This window comes from Bacillus rossius, chromosome 1 (genome assembly GCF_032445375.1).
Source record: "Bacillus rossius redtenbacheri isolate Brsri chromosome 1, Brsri_v3, whole genome shotgun sequence".
Classification (NCBI taxonomy): Eukaryota; Metazoa; Arthropoda; class Insecta; order Phasmatodea; family Bacillidae; genus Bacillus; species Bacillus rossius.
The window spans coordinates 232,711,881-232,729,608 of NC_086330.1; the positions used below are offsets into that span (position 1 = coordinate 232,711,881).

The 17,728-nt window shown below is 42.0% G+C and overlaps 1 protein-coding gene across 6 annotated transcripts in view; it reads left to right on the forward strand.

Moving 5' to 3' along the window:
- Nucleotides 1–17,728, forward strand: part of LOC134527355 (zinc finger protein 431-like) — a 58,163-nt gene that overhangs the window by 24,319 nt on the left and 16,116 nt on the right. For all 6 annotated transcript variants that reach the window (XM_063359968.1, XM_063359964.1, XM_063359966.1 and 3 more), the window contains exon 2: nucleotides 8,406–8,841. In XM_063359968.1, coding sequence (XP_063216038.1) covers nucleotides 8,410–8,841 — 432 coding nt within the window. In that variant the 5' untranslated portion in view covers nucleotides 8,406–8,409. The remainder of the gene's footprint in view (nucleotides 1–8,405; nucleotides 8,842–17,728) is intronic.

Below are 17,728 nucleotides of genomic sequence, written 5' to 3' on the forward strand. Positions count from 1 at the left end.
AGAGATGCTTGAACAATGTTTTGTTTGTGTGCACGGCCGTAAGAGCGCTAGTGTGCTCATTGCTCAATGTTTGTTTACGATTCGTTGCCAAGGCTCATTTGTAATGGCGGCAAGTTTTCTTTCGTATTTTTTTTTAGAACTTTAGGTTATTTGCGTGCTACTTGCTTATTGCTTCGTAGGTGGAAACTGGAAAATATCGCGTTTATTTATTCAATTATTTAGTGGTCATATTTTCATTGAGGTAAGATTGTTAAATTGAGTATAAAATTACGTATTAAGTAAAATACAATGCCGCCACATGTACGAAAAAGCTGTGTGCCTGGTTGTGATGATAAATTTGCTGTTAGACACAGCTTCCCAGTTTACGAAGAAACGGTATACAATGAATGGATACAGAGAATAAACGTCGAGAAGCTGAAAACTCTCCAACCTCTTAATGCTGTAGATGTGATTGCAAACTTCAATAGTAATGCTAGCTTGTGACATAGGTGGTTTTAGCATAAATAGCTACTTAGGTCATTCTTCCACCAATGTTTATACGGTTAGTACTGTGTACGGCCACAACAGCGCGGAAAATAGCGTTCTAGCTGTTATTCAGAGAGTGGCCTTTCTATCCCTCCCTCTCTTTTCTATGATTTCAACTGAGATTAAAAAAACTGAAGATTACGAGAGAGAAAAATTATTGTGCGACCTTGATCACAGAGGAAGCAATTCTCTTTGGCCAGGTCACAGATTAAAAAATAAAATTCAGAAAATAAGGTTTTGCCCATGTAGGAAGGAATAATTCTCTATATCTGAGATCACAACTGTTGCGGTTAAAAAAAAAAGAATGATACTTATTAAGGTAATTGCACAAATCAAAATAAAGTTAATTGCTCTAAGCAAAAAACAGAGCAAAGGAAAGTAATTAAAGAGGACGCTGAAGCTGTGACATTTCCCACTAGACTGACCTGACATGGTGTCAAATAAATAAAGTGTAACATATTCTAATCTCTCTACTGATTAAGGAATATAATGCTATAAATACATTTCAATGTTATCTAATTATACTCCCAAAAATAAGCCAGCATTTAAATATGTTGTCTTTATTTCTTTTTATGGCTACAAATAACAAATAATGTAACGTAATAAAGAATATTTTTACTATTATGAAGTTGTGTTTGGCACACCAATACGTATTGTATGTACCCTATATGCAGGTTTATCTCATAGAAAAAATATATTTTAGTTTTCCTCCAATTTTGCAATTTTCTGGGCAATTTTTCCAAATAATTTTTGCATTAAAACCTTATTTGAATTGTAAGGATTATTAAAAAAAAATTATTAGCCAAATTGGTCCAGCCATTCTCAAGTTATATGCTGAGGGCGTACGGTGTTATGGAGAAATTATCGGAGCAAATTAGTGGGCGCCACCACGTGAGTGGGCACGTGGACCCGGCGAGAGACTCTAGCCCAGGGCGTTACGTGGCCCGTGTGCGGCGAGATATTTGGCCCTCTGGATAGTGAACGCGCCGCTCTCGACCCTACCTAAGCCCGCTCTCAGCGTCGGGCACGCTTCTAACACGCAGTGGGCTCTCAGGGCGTCCCACACGCCACCGACCAGGTTGGGGTCCCACGTGGTCCCCCGAACACAAAGACACGTAACACAGTTAATTAGTTTATTGTACTCACGATTTATTTCCGTACACGTTCCTCCACTGATACAACTGATAAAAGGCCCGGGGCACGAATCGGCTTAGGTGAAGAGGCGGACCACGCACGTGGCCGCCCCAAGTCGTTACGTATTACGATGGTGATATTAAAAACTCCGAGGAGTTAATATTAATTATTTAAACAGTCTCTCCGACCGAGAGAGGCCCCGAGGATGAAAGAAAGAGATTCGAATAAATTAAACTATGGAATTATTACTCAGTGACTCAACGGTGATGTCCTCGGGGTGTCGACAGAGACGTCCGCTCTCGGCCGGCTGTAGAAGGAGACTGGGGTGAGATCATGGTTTGCAGGTGGCAACATGACGCCCTTCGCGCCAACACAATTACCGTTATTACATTCTGTGATTCCGTGCCCCGGCGAAAGTTAAGTAAATTACAGATTACATTAAACAATATATAAAAATTACTGGCAATTTAAAGTTAGTTAATATTTACTTAGTTATTGAGAGTTTATATAAAAACATTCCTACCCTCGTCCAAGTCCGTGCCTATTCGGGTCCGCCCGGGCAACGTCTATAGTTTTATAATTAATTGTAATATTTAAACTGGAGAAACACATGATTACACTGCAACAAGACACTGGGGCAAAAGAATAAAAGAAAAAGGGTTACAATATTAATTGGTATACTTAGGGGTGCGGTGCACTGCAGCTAGGCGCCCTCTTGCTGGGCTGGAAACACACGCACACACGCACGAGCGGGAGGTTTGAACTGAAACCGTGGTTGGGCGGTGTCATATCGGGCTCAAAGGGGCCGCAGGCCCGGACGACGTCAATTGCCCCCTCCGAAAGTAGGCCGATATGACAGCGCCGTTTGACAGATGGTTGGGGGGCGTTGCCTGTACTGTTTACGTCGCGCACTCCCACGTGGCAATGTTGATGTTTACGTTTGTGCGGACAGGTGGCAATGTTGACATGGCGGACGGACAAGCAATGTTTACACGACGGAAGGGCGAGCAATGTTTACATGACAGTTGAGCAATATTTACACTATGGGGGACGATACACACGGACAGAATGGGCGCTGGCTGACTAACCTTGTGGGTGGTGACCCACCAGTTGTCCCGAGCCCCAAATCTGCGTCAGCTGCGGCTGCGGCGGCTGCTGCGGCTGCTGCGTGTGACAGCTCGGCGGTGGCCAGGGCGCCGGCCGACAGGGGTGGCGGCGGCCAAGGTCAGGCGGCTCGTGGCAGGCGGGCAGCAAGCGCGGGCGGCGCTCGGCACGGCCCGGCTCAGCCTCGCCGACAGGCGGGCGCTTCGCGGCCCGTCGTGACAGACGGGTGACAGGTGTCGAAGTCCGGGTGGTGGTCACGTTCGGTGGTGGGACGGTCGGGCGTCCCGGCGTCGTGGCGTCGACCTGCATCGCGACAGGCGGACGCAGGGAGCTCAGGCGACTCTTCACGGTGCGGCGTCCCAATGTTGCCAACTTGCGACATTTTGGTGGCGTCTCGGGCGGCAGGGCACTTGACCGCTGTTCCGGTATTGCGGCGATCGGCATCGGAATCGGGCGTCGTGGCGTCTCGGTCGTTCCGGGCGTCGCGTCCGGCGGGCATGTAGGCGGCGTCAGCGTCGGCGTCGCGCGCGTCTGTCTCACTCGGGCAGGTACAACCGGCTGTGCCTCGAAGCCAGGCGGGCACAGAGGAGCGAACCCAGGCGGCGGGGCGGCGCTCAGGCGTCTCGGCGTCAGGGCCCTGGACATCGTGTCGCAAAGCGTCCTGTTTGCGACTGCGCATCTGGTGGCGGTGACGACGGCATGATGACGTCGAAGCCAGGTGGTGGCGACAAGGTGACACGAAGCGTCGGCGTCGAGTCTGGAGGCGTCCGTGGCGAGTCGTGTGGCGGAGACGATGCGGGTTTCGCCGGAAATGACCTTGGTGACGGCGGTTCGGTGCGGTGGCGAGGTCATTCCGGCGTCGGGAGGTGTCTCCGACACGAGGCGTGTGCTGGATGGCGTGGCAGACTGCGGCGGGACGGTCGTTGTCGGGCGTCGCTCGGTTGGCTTCGGCGAGTCAAGCGTCATCATAGTCGGGATGAGTGGCGTCAGGTCGGCGAAACAAGGTCTTGCTGGCGATGATGCGTTTGGACCAGCGTCGGGAGACGTCAGGTCGACGAGAGGTGCCGGGGTTGGCGGCTCCAGGACAGGAGGTGGCGGGAGCGGAATTGTCGGCGTCGGGACGGCGAGCGTCGGCGTCGGGATAAGTAGCGTCGGGTCGACGAAACGCAGTGTGGCAGGCGGCGGCAGGATCGAACTTGTGTCGGGAGACGTCAAGTCGATGAGCGTCGGCACGGCGGGCGTCGGGACGACGGGCGTCGGCGTCGGGACGGTAGGCGTCGGTAACGTAACACGTGGCGGTGCGGGTGACGTCAGGACGTACCTTCGTGGTGCTGGTGTCGGCGTCGTGCGTGAGGAGTGGGCTTGGTGCTGCAGTGCCGTTCCGGCAACGGGCAGCGTCCTTGGCACGGGCTGCGTCGGCTAGTCGAGCAGCGTCTTTTTCGGCGTGGTTGGCGTCGGCGTGAGCGGCGTCTTTTTTGGCGTGGTTGCCGTCGGCGTGGTTAGCGTCGGCGTGAGCGGCGTCTTTTTCGGCGTGGTTGGCGTCAGCGTGAGCGGCGTCTTTTTCGGCGTGGTTGGCGTCGGCATGAGCGACGTCGTTGGCGTCGGCGTGAGCGGCGTCTTTTTCGGCATGGTTGGCGTCGGCGTGAGTGGCGTCTTTTTCGGCGTCTCTGCCTCGTACTGCGCCTGGGTGGCTAGGTAGGCGGTACATCGTGCGCACGTGAAGGTGAAAAACTTGCGCAGTATGGTCCTTTCACGCCCGCCGATACAGCCACGATGCCACAGGCCGGCACATTCCTGGCAGCGGTAGCCCTCGCTACTACCTCCGGGACACGACCTAGCTCCACACTTCGTCACCCCGTGTACGCGGTACTCGGTGCAATAGCCACACTCATACCCGGCGGCGGTCCTGCCATACAAGTCCCAACTCGGGAATGGGTAGGAACACCCGATGCACTCATCCGCGTACATATTTACACACGTGGTACTCTTCACACGAACAGTCCTCACGTCCACGTTCTCACGAACTACTCACGAACATCTCCGTCCACATCAGTCCTGCGGTAACTTACTGCTCGGAGTGTGTTGTTGTTGCCAGGAATGCAGCCACCTGGCTGCTCGCTGCGAATTCTCGGAAGCGCACGCGCTCGGCTGGTCACGTGGCCGCTCGGTACCGTTGTCTCTCGCGCTCCGGTGCACAACCGCCTAACTCGCGCTAACTCGTGCGGACCTGGTATTCACGACACGAATATCTCGCCACACGCTCTTGGGCGCCATTTGAGGGCGTACGGTGTTATGGAGAAATTATTGAAGCAAATTAGTGGGCGCCACCACGTGAGTGGGCACATGGACCCGGCGAGAGACTCTAGCCCAGGGCGTTACGTGGCCCGTGTGCTGCGAGATATTTGGCCCTCTGGATAGTGAACGCGCCGCTCTCGACCCTACCTAAGCCCGCTCTCAGCGTCGGGCACGCTTCTAACACGCAGTGGGCTCTCAGGGCGTCCCACACGCCACCGACCAGGTTGGGGTCCCACGTGGTCCCCCGAACACAAAGACACGTAACACAGTTAATTAGTTTATTGTACTCACGATTTATTTCCATACACGTTCCTCCACTGATACAACTGATAAAAGGCCCGGGGCACGAATCGGCTTAGGTGAAGAGGCGGACCACGCACGTGGCCGCCCCAAGTCGTTACGTATTACGATGGTGATATTAAAAACTCCGAGGAGTTAATATTAATTATTTAAACAGTCTCTCCGACCGAGAGAGGCCCCGAGGATGAAAGAAAGAGATTCGAATAAATTAAACTATGGAATTATTACTCAGTGACTCAACGGTGATGTCCTCGGGGTGTCGACAGAGACGTCCGCTCTCGGCCGGCTGTAGAAGGAGACTGGGGTGAGATCATGGTTTGCAGGTGGCAACATGGCGCCCTTCGCGCCAACACAATTACCGTTATTACATTCTGTGATTCCGTGCCCCGGCGAAAGTTAAGTAAATTACAGATTACATTAAACAATATATAAAAATACTGGAAATTTAAAGTTAGTTAATATTTACTTAGTTATTGAGAGTTTATATAAAAACATTCCTACCCTCGTCCAAGTCCGTGCCTATTCGGGTCCGCCCGGGCAACGTCTATAGTTTTATAATTAATTGTAATATTTAAACTGGAGAAACACATGATTACACTGCAACAAGACACTGGGGCAAAAGAATAAAAGAAAAAGGGTTACAATATTAATTGGTATACTTAGGGGTGCGGCGCACTGCAGCTAGGCGCCCTCTTGCCGGGCTGGAAACACACGCACACACGCACGCACGAGCGGGAGGTTTGAACTGAAACGGTGGTTGGGCGGTGTCATCGGGCTCAAAGGGGCCGCAGGCCCGGACGACGTCAATGCTTACCTATGACATTTTAAGTTTTACTCATTTTCAAAATCTCTAGTCAATATATTTTTTTCTATTTTTTTTATTTTTCCATTAAAACAGATTTCAATTATAATGATAATTTAAAAAATATTGCCCTATCAGTCCAGCCGTTCTCAAGTTATGCGCTTACCAATGAACAGCATTTCATTTTTATTTATATGGATGGGGTCGTGTGAATATACTTATTATCAGCATTTTGAAAAGTCTGAGATTTTGTACATTCTACGAACATTTGATATGTTTAACCATGTCATATTTGCTATTTTAAACTTGCAAAATAGCAGCTTTACCATTACTTCTTAGAAATGTGTAGGTACTTTTTAAAAATTAATCTTTTTACAATTGTATATTTGTTCATGTGTATGCCTGCACATGTGAATAATAGAAATTCATGTTTTAGTACATTTTGACAATTTTTTTGTTTGTGCTACGTAATGTATAATTGCATATAGTCAAACCACTCGTTAAAAATAATACTTAAGCTAACTAATACTAAGAGATTGAACTTTCTGAAAGTACATCTGGTATAAAAATTTCAAATAGTCTTGCTGCAAGTATGCTAGATAAATATTGCAGTTTATAAACTTTCCATGATAAGTAACCAAGTACGATTTCAATCATATAAAATGATCTATAAAAGTTTTCATATAGACTGAAAACCTGGAAAAGTGAGATTCAAAAATGTGTAGCAACCTTTAATTACACTACAGACACTACACAAACTTTGAAGTAAGGGTTGTTACTCTGGATCGTGGTTTATTACAAATTACCAAGAACTCACAATGTGATAAGCCAAACAATGCAAGTGTAACTTTAAAGTTACAAAAGCTTTACAATGAAATAAACAAAAGGTTGTAACAAGGACAAAGTCACAACTAATCAATTATTGGGATGAAACACCATTGCTTCACATTTTATTCTAAGGTTTATTCTTTATCTTATCGTCAGAACAAAAAAAGTTATTAACATATATGACATTTTCTAAGTGTTGTCATATTGCAGCTATCTTAATAGAATTTAGACAATTTCAAAAATTTCCATCATTATTATGCACACAATTTGTACACAAGCATTAAAATACTTCATCAAAACTCAAGTTTTTAAATAAACTAAGAACAAAAATTCCTTTTATTTATTTCTCATTAAACTTTTCACTGCAACATTTTCTTGTTTACTTGAACTTTAAGAAGGTAATAACAGAATGATAATTATTTCTCTTTAATTTTCATACTTTTTCTACTATCGTGGGTTTTTTTTTTTGGGGGGGGGGGGGGGGGGGGGTTGTGAAAGGAATTCATAATTGCTGTGTAGAACTAAGAAATAAAATTAATAAGAGCTGGCCTGAACAATTAAAAAAAAAAAAAAAAACATTCGATTTATTTATTGGTTAAAATAAATCCATTAGTAGAAAATCATATGTTTGGTTTATTAGTTTGAGTAGGGTGTAGGTAGTATTCAAATCACTTATGTTGTGATTAACTTAGTCACTTTCAAGGTTGCAGTAGACAGGAAAAATTTCAGAAACAAAACTCAGGGAATTTAAAAAGTATTTTCAATACCTGAAAATAAAAATGCACTTAGAATACTGTTAAGGAAAAGGTGTAGCATATTCAATAACTAAACCATTGTTTTTGTCTTGGAATACCAGTCTAAGTGTTTAAAAGCAACCTATTTGCTTTTACTGCACTTTAATGAGTAACCTCAATGCATTTATTTCAGTTGAAATATTCAACTATTGTTAAACTTTTTTGATAAAATATTTAGTTTCAAAATCTGGAGACGTATTTTAAGCATTACCATTCACAACACAACACAGGCCTCTATTAAATATTTCATGTGTAGTAGTTTCACCACTCAATAGCATTTTAAAGGGTTGTTTAGAATCTATGATTTTATTAATAAATAATCTTTTGCTTGTAAAGTAACTACATTCAATCCAAGAATTTTTCTATGCATCAACTGATTCTGACGGTAAAAATGCCACAAATTCCATTTTGAAGTATGCATTCATGTTCTCTGGAGAAGTTAAATAAACTTGGGCGCTAGCTATAAAACACAGGTAGCACAGTAGTAGCTCAATTGATGATTACAGAATGTGTGGAGCCATAGAATTCCAGATTGAAGACCTTTAACTGTATTTTTTAAAAATATAGACATAGTTACATTTCATTAATAGAATCTACATACATTTTTGTATATTTTGTTGCAGAGCGATGACTGCTGACACGGAAAAAGAGCAGACGTCTAGCTTGAAAACAAACACACAGTGTCTAATCTGCAACAGCCGGTTGGGCGTGTCGTCGCGGAACAGCGTCGAGGTATTCCAGGGCGATGCGGTGGTGACGACGTCAGAGCGGCCGCTGAGCGCATCCATCTCCTCCGTGTTGGAGCAAGAGGTGCACGAGGGAACAGTGCATAGCTCAGTGATCTGCAAGAAGTGCTACAAGCTGCTGAACGAGGCGGACGAGATAGAGGTGCGTCTGGCGGAGATCCGCGCCGAGCTGCAGGACAGCTACAAGCGCACCCTCGTGCTGCAGGTGGAGGGGGGCAAGGCCTCGCTCGAGTTGGATGCCGAGGGAGAAGACGGAGAGGAGCACGCCCGCGAGAAGCCCAGCAGTCGGAGCGACGAGGAGTACGAGCCAGGGGTTCGTACCTATGTCTTGCCATGTAGTCTCTTGGTGCTTGCCACCATGTAACATCGTTCTCAGAGCTTTTGTGACATCATTGTGCTGTCGAACACTACTGCCGCAATAAACCTAACAATTCCTATGTTTGTCCCATCTAGTTGGTTTGATTTAGGTACAGTGGATTAGCTAAAGTCCTTGGTTTGCAAGTTGCAGAGTACGGCATCACGGAAGAGTTGCTGGTAATGGATCGTCATGGAGACAATACTTACGACAATAGACTGTTTATTTATAAGCAAATAACTTTAAATCCAGCTGAACATGAGTCTGCACATGTTGATTGGTCTAATTATTCAGAAATATCAGCAGAAGAGTACCATATTTTTTCTTATAGTCACTTACCTGCATTACTACTAAGCTTCGCTTAACTGTGACATCTTTTTATCTACAGACTTAAGGTCGTATGCTAAAATGGAATGTTTCATACAGGCTCTGCTAAAAGCTTTCAACAAAACTGTTGCCAGCATCCATGGTAGCAGGTATAGATTTTTCTATGAAATAACCGATGCTATGATAATCACTCAAAAACATCTGCAATACTAATCTTGAATTCATTTATTGTGAAAATGAGTACTTTTATCTATACAAAACATAAGTATCAACGGTAATATTTACTGAATTGTGTATTTCAGTATTGTTCCACGTGTGGGAATACATGTTCGAAAGGATGGCCAATTAATTAAAAACTGTTTAATTTATTATCATATTTTACATTATTAGTTATATTATAAAAATTTTAATGTTTGCCACAAATTAATAACTCTTTCATATGTGCACTACTGGAGCTCGGCTCGACACTGGATCTGTGTACTGTTCTCTTATGCACCACGGTCCCAACACAATGCTTTGTACTTCTCACTCGTCCATGCCGCAACACCTCCAATGTACCAATCCTCGGTGATCTGAACTTCTTCTTACACAAAAACCACCGCTTATTGCTGCCCTCGCAGGTCATCCTCCCCAATAATATACCTCTCAGCCTCACCCTGGAAAGGTCTTGTAGCTCTTCAAAGTGTTGTATCATCAGAATCTCAGACTTAACACTTGAAGCTCCTAGAGCAATGTTATCCTGGTTACATCACTTCATGCAGACAGGGCTCCGGAAACATGCCGAACGCTTGAGCGAGGGAGAGAGGTGCTGCACTAATTGGATTACCGCAGAGGTATGGGTGCTACCTGCATTACTCCCCTCTTGCGTGCTGACACACTGGCTGGTTGGCTAGCTAGTCTCGTTGCTATTGTCCTCAGTAACCGACACACACATCAGTAGCTCGAATCTGCACACGAGGTTATTGACTAGTGTGTCGGCCACAGTGGTGGCTTGGCTTCCTGGTTAAGAAGAACATAAGCTCTGGCTAAGGTGTACCAGTTACCATTTTTAGTCTTGAAAATGGCCCAGCAATGTCATTGGCTACCCTCTGAAATGGGGCTCCAACATTGTAGAATTTCATTTTTCAACGAATACATAATAGTGGCCATTTCCTGGCTGAACATGTCATATTTTTTACACCAAGTTTCTATGTCGTGATGGTATCTTAACCAGAAGTAGCACTGACGAATCTTGGTTGAGTTTTATTTACTCAAAGATGGCCACCTGTGGTCTCATCATGCATTTTTCCCAGCAATTCTGGAACTAGGCTCCTTAGTAGGAGTAGCTGCATGGAACCACTTTCCTATTTGGACTTTCCCATGCCATCTTCAGCAACCCATCCACCATCCTTAAGAAATCCCATTGTGCCCAATAAGCTTTCACAGTCACTGTATATCTCGTGCCATGATGGATGTCCTCTAACCCTCAGCAGTCTTGTCTATAATGAGTTGTAGGTCAGAGTCTTGTTGCTGTGCCACTTTTAGGCTTGAATGGTCCCATCTATCCTCACTGTTAACAATAGTCATACATCGGATGTCTTTGATTTCTTCGTTTACTCTGCCCTTTTGCAATGGTTGCAGTCTACATTGCATGGAGGGCAAGAGAGGGCGTCATCATTGCTGTGAGTTCAGTCGTTCCTGTGTTCTATTCAGCAATAATACTGCTGTATCTGCTCAATCCACCTAGCAAATTGTCCTTTTGGGTTTTTGAACTGCAACAGCCACTTACCGTATTGGTCCGAAAATAGGCCGACCTATTTTGCCAGTTTTGTCAACCTTGAAATCTAGAGTCGGCCTATAATGGGGCACTAGCCAAAATAGTATATTTAAACACATACATTTCTAGGAGAATCACTTATAGCATAAAAATGTTATCATATATACAATTCATTGACCTAAAATTACGCCGTACTTACGTAAAATTAGTAATTTTTCCAACTTAGAAATTTAGTAAACACACTTAACCCCAATAACGTATTATATTTTAAGTTAAGTACACAGATATGGTCGCTTGTAGCACATAGCTTTTAAAAGCTCAATCTGGTTATTTTTTAACTGTATTTAACAGGCTGCTGTAATTTTATTTGCTTGTAAAATGTGGTATTTACAGTTAACAGTTAGTAAAACAGCAATTTTGCAGTACGGTTATTTACCGTAGTATGCTTTATTTACTCTTCTACCACAGGAAAAACAAATTAGCACCAGTGTTGGTAACTTGTAGTTGTGACACGAATAAACAAATACCGGTACATACCAACAGTAACAAGAACAATAAAACCTATTTGCAATATTGGCTGTTTTATGGTTGATTCATACACGTTTTACATGAAACTATTTTGGGTTTTTTTACGTCAAAATTAAACGTGAAGGTAAATGTTTTTACGTCACAATTTCTATGAATTTAGAAAATTTAGCCATTGCCGTGTAAAATGTTGGCACCACTACAAAATAATGTGAAGATAAACGGAAATATTAACTCTTTAAATATTTTGGTCAGTTCAATAAATACTAACTTAGTTGAAGTGTTACTGTGGTAATATGCTGCTGATAATCATTTTAGTTAGTTAAAATTTATTTTTCCCTGATTTTGAGTGTGCTGTTGAAGGGGTCGGCCTATTTTCGAGGTCGGCCTATCTTCGGACCAATACGGTAATTGCATCATGATCATTGTGAATCAGGAATATTCTCCCATATTCAAGAGACATTCCATGTCAGTTCAATCAACAAATTTAGTTTTTGAAAGTTGGTATTAAAGACATATATGACAATGTAAATCATTCTGCCAATTTTAAGATTTTTATTTTGAAGGTCAAGTGTAGAATTTCATCAAGATTGGAGTAAAAATATAAATTTATATTAGAAACAAACAAATAGAAACTTTATATTTTGCAGGTAAACATAATTTTCTGCTTTTAATAAAGTCTTTCTGCTAATATTTTGCAATGATATTGACACAGTATTTTTAAATAAATTTTATTTTAAAGACTAGATACAAAAAAATTAGAATTTGATATTAGTTGAATTATCAGTATTTAAGTATATTAAAAATAATTGCTTTGTTGAAAATTTGTATCTACAATGCAAAGCTAGATACTTGTTAGATATTTGTTTTAATGAATACACATACTGTATCCGCAAAGTAAGAGATTTTTTTTGCACTGGTATGTCTCTCTGCCTTACATGCAAAAGTCTGCAGGAACAGCTCCTGTTGGTCCCGTGCTATCTTGTCATTGGGGTGCCAGTATATGGTGGTAGAATGTTACAGCAATAATATATATTTTTTTTGTCTTTTTCAGAGTTAGCATATTCAAGGTCAAGAGTTACAAGTAATTGACCTTGAAATGGTAATCACCTCAAGGAGCCCCTGTATGATATCCATGAAAAACAGTTTATCTTAGCTTTTTAATGGATTTGGAATTTTTTTCTACTATAATTAGGGAAATTTTGCAGCCATTTATATGTTTGCGAGTGTAATTTTTTTACAGAAAAAAAATATATTCTAATTATGTCTGTATCGTGGACAGTTTTCAAAATAATACTTACTTCATGTTTATATTTATGTTGAGGCCACTTCTTAACAAACTGGATTGTATCAGGATCTTTTGTATTCCATCCTGCGATGCCACATGTCCTAAAAATCAGGGTTGGAAAAAAACCAGGTTTAAAAAAAACTTTTTTGTTTAAACCAGCCTTTTTTTATGTTAGTTATTTTAGTTCTCAGCATGTTCAAATGAGACATACAACATCCTACTTTCTGCCGCTCATTTTGAACCAGAAAAGTTATAACATCAAAGAACTGAAGTCCAGCAAATCTGCACATCTGACTGGGACTTAACCACAGAAAGGGTATTTTCCCACAGGAGGAGGATTCTCCATAAAATGGTGTTTTCCACAGAAAGGTCATTTACAGTAGTCCAGGGATTTCCCACATAATAGGAATTATTAATAATAAATTTATTTATTTACTTTTTTTTACACTGTCTACAGTTCACTAATTAATTTAATTTTATAGGAGTATTTAGTTTGGTTTAATTTTCAACCTATTCAGATAATTTAGACGTTATCTTGATTAGTATATATTTTTTTGTTCTGTAAATCACTTGAAACATTGAGATAACTTTTGTTACTATTAGAGTGGAATCGGACCTTTCATTAAAAATATTTAAGATTTTATATTTAAAGTACATTATTTAAAGAAACCATTGGGTGTTTTATAAAAACCATTTGGTTTAAACCAGCCAACCCTGCTAAAAATGTTACTTCTTGGAACAAGAAGCACTTCTTAAGGTGTAGCTTCAGTTGTGCATGGTGAATGAAGCCTGTTAAAAACCTCCTGGAGATTTTGTAGATGCTCTTTCATAGTATTTCCCATCACAATAATGTCATCCAGGTATGCTAGGCGTGTTTTCTAAGTCAAGCCATGCAACACAAATTCTATCAGTCTTTCAAAAGTTGCAGGAGCATTACATAATCCAAATGGCAAAAACAAGCAATCCACTTTCTGTTTAGAAAGTTGTCTTTTCCTTATTCTCTGTATGAAGCTGCTCTTGCCAGGGACCGCTCTTCAAGTCGTGTCGAGAACCACCAAGTGTGTTGAGAGTATCGTTGGTACATGGAAGGAAGTAGCTGTTGTGGTAGTCCACATAAAACCTTGTTTGCCGTCTTTCTTTGCTACCTAAACGACTGTGGATGCCCAGATACTCGCTGATGGCTCTGTTACCACACACTTCATCATATCTGTAATCATCTCCCAGTTTCATGTTGCTTTTCTAAAGGAGCCACGATATTGCCTGTTGTTTGGTTCTTCATTGCTTGTGTTAATGCAATGGTAGTCTAGGTTTGTTCTTCCAAGGTTGGTATCCCCCAAGGAGAACACATCCTGGTTGTTTTGTAGAAAAGCACTAACTTCTACTTCTTCAGGGGCAATGTTCTCCAGAGATTGCTTTAATAACTGCTCTAATTCAGAGCTAAGTTGTGGTAGAGTGCGCTCATGAGGTGTAGTAGCTTCATATTGGACTACCCAGAGGACTGGACAGCCAGCTATTAGTTCTCCTGGTTTCACAATCCTTGTGTTTGAGTTGAGATTGGCATCCCTTACTGGTACAACCTCGCAAACCTTAGGAATGCTTCAAGCAGTTAAAAGTTTCTCTAATCCTGTAGTAATATCAGGTAAAATTATGTAACTCATGTTACTCTTAGTGTCTCTTTACTGGCTGCTATTATCTTCTCATATTTGGCTGGAATTGAAACAGTGTCAATAACTACTGCTTGCATTACAGGCACTTCCAATTGGTTGGGAATAAACAATGCTACCTCCTCCACTCTGATTTGCAATACCTGTCCTTCCATGTAAAGAATTAATTTATATTGATTCGTGATATCCATTTGTATAATTACCACATCACCGGTATATAACTAATTGACAGAACTAGAGTAACAAAGTATAAATACAAACATATTGTAGCATTGCAGAACCCTGCCCTCCCAAATAAATAATTTTCTTTTAAACTTCTTTTTGTATAAGTAAATATATAAAAGTCAATGTTTTTAGAGTGATGTGTATATTATGAGACAGTAGAATCAAACGTTATGAATATTAATATATGTTATTTTCACTTGCTATTGTTTTTAAGAAGGTATTTTGTGTTTTAACAGACATTTTCTATCATTAGTAATTATTATGTAATTATTCACAAAGAAGCCGCTGTTCTAGATTTTTGCCTGTTTAGGCCTACTTTTTCAGGTTATTTCGAAATGATTTTAATTTGGTAAAGTAATTTGTATTATAATTACTGTTTATAATGTGCATTAACGTGTTGGATGATTCTAGAACACGGTACTGCGTCTGGGCTGGTGTTAATGGTTAGAAAGAGAGGCATGAGAGGCCTGTAAGTGTAAGTGAGAAAGGAACAGTGCTTCCCCGCCAACCGAGATAAAGACGGTAATTTCCCCCCTGCGTGGGAACTGAGTGATAACTGCTCTCTCACGGTGTGGGAGAGAGAACGAGAATGGAAGTCCCCGATTTCGATGTGAAATTGAAAAGAGACAAATCAGGGGAAGCCCAGAGTTCTGTATGTACAAAGTTTTTTCATGTATTGTAACTTTTTCTGTGATTGGCTTGTATCTGTAAGCGTGAATGAAGAGTGCGTGTGATTGGTCGGTGAGGTCATGTGACGTCTACTCCCTGCGTGGAGGAGACAGTGGCAGGATTTCACCAGTCGTCCGTCGAACGCTGGACGAGTAGGTCGCGTTCGGTGGCTTCTCGCAGATGATGTAGAAGTATTTTGAAGAGATAATTTCACGTTGGTGGCCGGAGCCAGGCCTATTATTAAATCAACCTAATTTTCTAAATATTTCGTTTCGGGTATAATTAGAAATTGCGGCCACCTTCGTAGGCGTTTTGGCTCGTGGCGAGATTCGTTTTTCGCTGGGTGCGGCCCTGTTCGAGGTCGCACCATCTTCGTGTACTTGCAGTAAAACATTACTGAAGGACTTAATCGACGTTATTATTTTATTATTAAATCTCATCAAGCGAACTGAGGGCAGTTTTCGACGGGCAGATGTATGTGTGAAACGAGTGAATGAAACATTGGGTTCAAGTTGTCTATGCATTCTAGTTTAAAAAATAAAACAACGAAAATCGACGCTTTAAATCTTTTTATTTTCTTTCTAATGAACCGTTACAATTGGCGCCCGGCCGCGCGGCTTGAATTTGGACACGACCCTGAGATTAAGACGAACATTTCGGCAGCAGAGAAGAAAATATAAACATTCGTGAAACAGTTGGTGACTACGATAACCTCAAAGGACAAAAAAATTCTACGACAAATATTGAACAGTTCAGAAGAAAACGGCGAAGTGTATCCAGAATTTTTGGCACAGCTGAGCGGAGAATGCGGCAAGAGACGGCGGGCTGTTTCAGCGAGTGAAGTGTTCCAGAGAACCGGCGGAAAGCGGTACATCGCAGGACAGAGCGACCCAAGGCGTCGTGGGACCAGGCCTGTCTCATCGCGGGACATCGAGATCGTCGCATCGCGGGACTTCGAGATCGTCGCTTCGCGGGACAACGTGGGATGAGTCGCCGATAATAGCAAGTGAAAAATTTAAGAGAAACTATGTTATTTATATTGGTTTTGAGAATTTATCTTGTATTGGTGTAAAATTGTATAATTTGTGTATGTCAATATGGATAACACTAGTACCAACAGTAGCGAATCAGATTTTATAGGTTTTCAGGAAAATGTAGATGATTCTGAGCAGTCAAATCCAAATTTTGAGACAAGTTTAATTGAACAGGATTTTTCATGTCAACAGGAAGTAACTGAAAACATGGAACATCCTGCCGAAAGTAAACAGAGAACAAATCCAACTGTTCATAGCTCAGTTGAGGTTATGGGGGGATCAGACCAAATTCTGCAATTACTATTATTAATACAACAGAAAACCGAACAAAACAGCCAGGAAATGAAACAGGGGCAGCAGGAAATGGCAAATAAAATTGAACAGGTATAACAGGGACAGCAGGAATTAAAAGAGGATCTTACTCTAAAATTAGAACAGAGTCTAGCACAAAACACACAGGAAATAAGGCAGGAAATTTCACAGGTGGAATCTGAAATGATAAAACAAATGCAACAGGAACTGGTTAAGATGGAGGTTAAAATTGACCGCGTACAAACAGAAATGAAAGAACAATTGGGTACATGCGAACAAAGGGTTGAGAAATGTGAGTTCGTAATTGATAACCTACAGACTGGCTTGGAAAACTGTAATGGGGAGGTGGGCAGTGTAAAGGAAAGCGTAGGAATAATCAAACATAATATACAAGAACATGTAGAAAAAATATCGGCAATACAGGAAAATATCAGTCAGGTTCAAATTAACATGGATAGGGACCACAATGAGCTCATTGAAGTACATGGTAAAGCAAATGTGAATGCCTGGGGTATTTTATTAAATTAAAAAGAAATTGAGGATGTCAAAAGCAAGTTTGAGGTTAATATTGAAAAAGCTTTACTGGAAAATCGGAGAATTGGTAACCATTTCGAGAAGTTTCGAGGTGATAATAATGGCACCATTCGTAGCTCAGTCCTCACCATTGATGAAATTAACACATTTGAGAAAACTGTTCCAAAATTTTATGGGGATAACAGGGGGGCCACGCCTATCCAATTTATTACAAAATGTGACAAAGTATTTCGATATCTTAAAGGATCTGATGAACAGCAGATAGAATTATTTGTAACAAAATTGGCAGGTGATGCATTGCAATGGGGAATGCAAAAGGAAAGTGAGTGGAACAATTTTGCAGATGCTAGGCAAGCCTTCCTGGAAAAATATTGGAGAATTTATGTGCAGGATGATTTTTTGCAATATTTGTTTTCAGGGAAACACCGGGGAAGGGATGGTCCCATGGCTAGTTATGTCCACAAATTACACAGTCAGGCGAAATACCTCAGTAATCCTATAGCGGATGAGC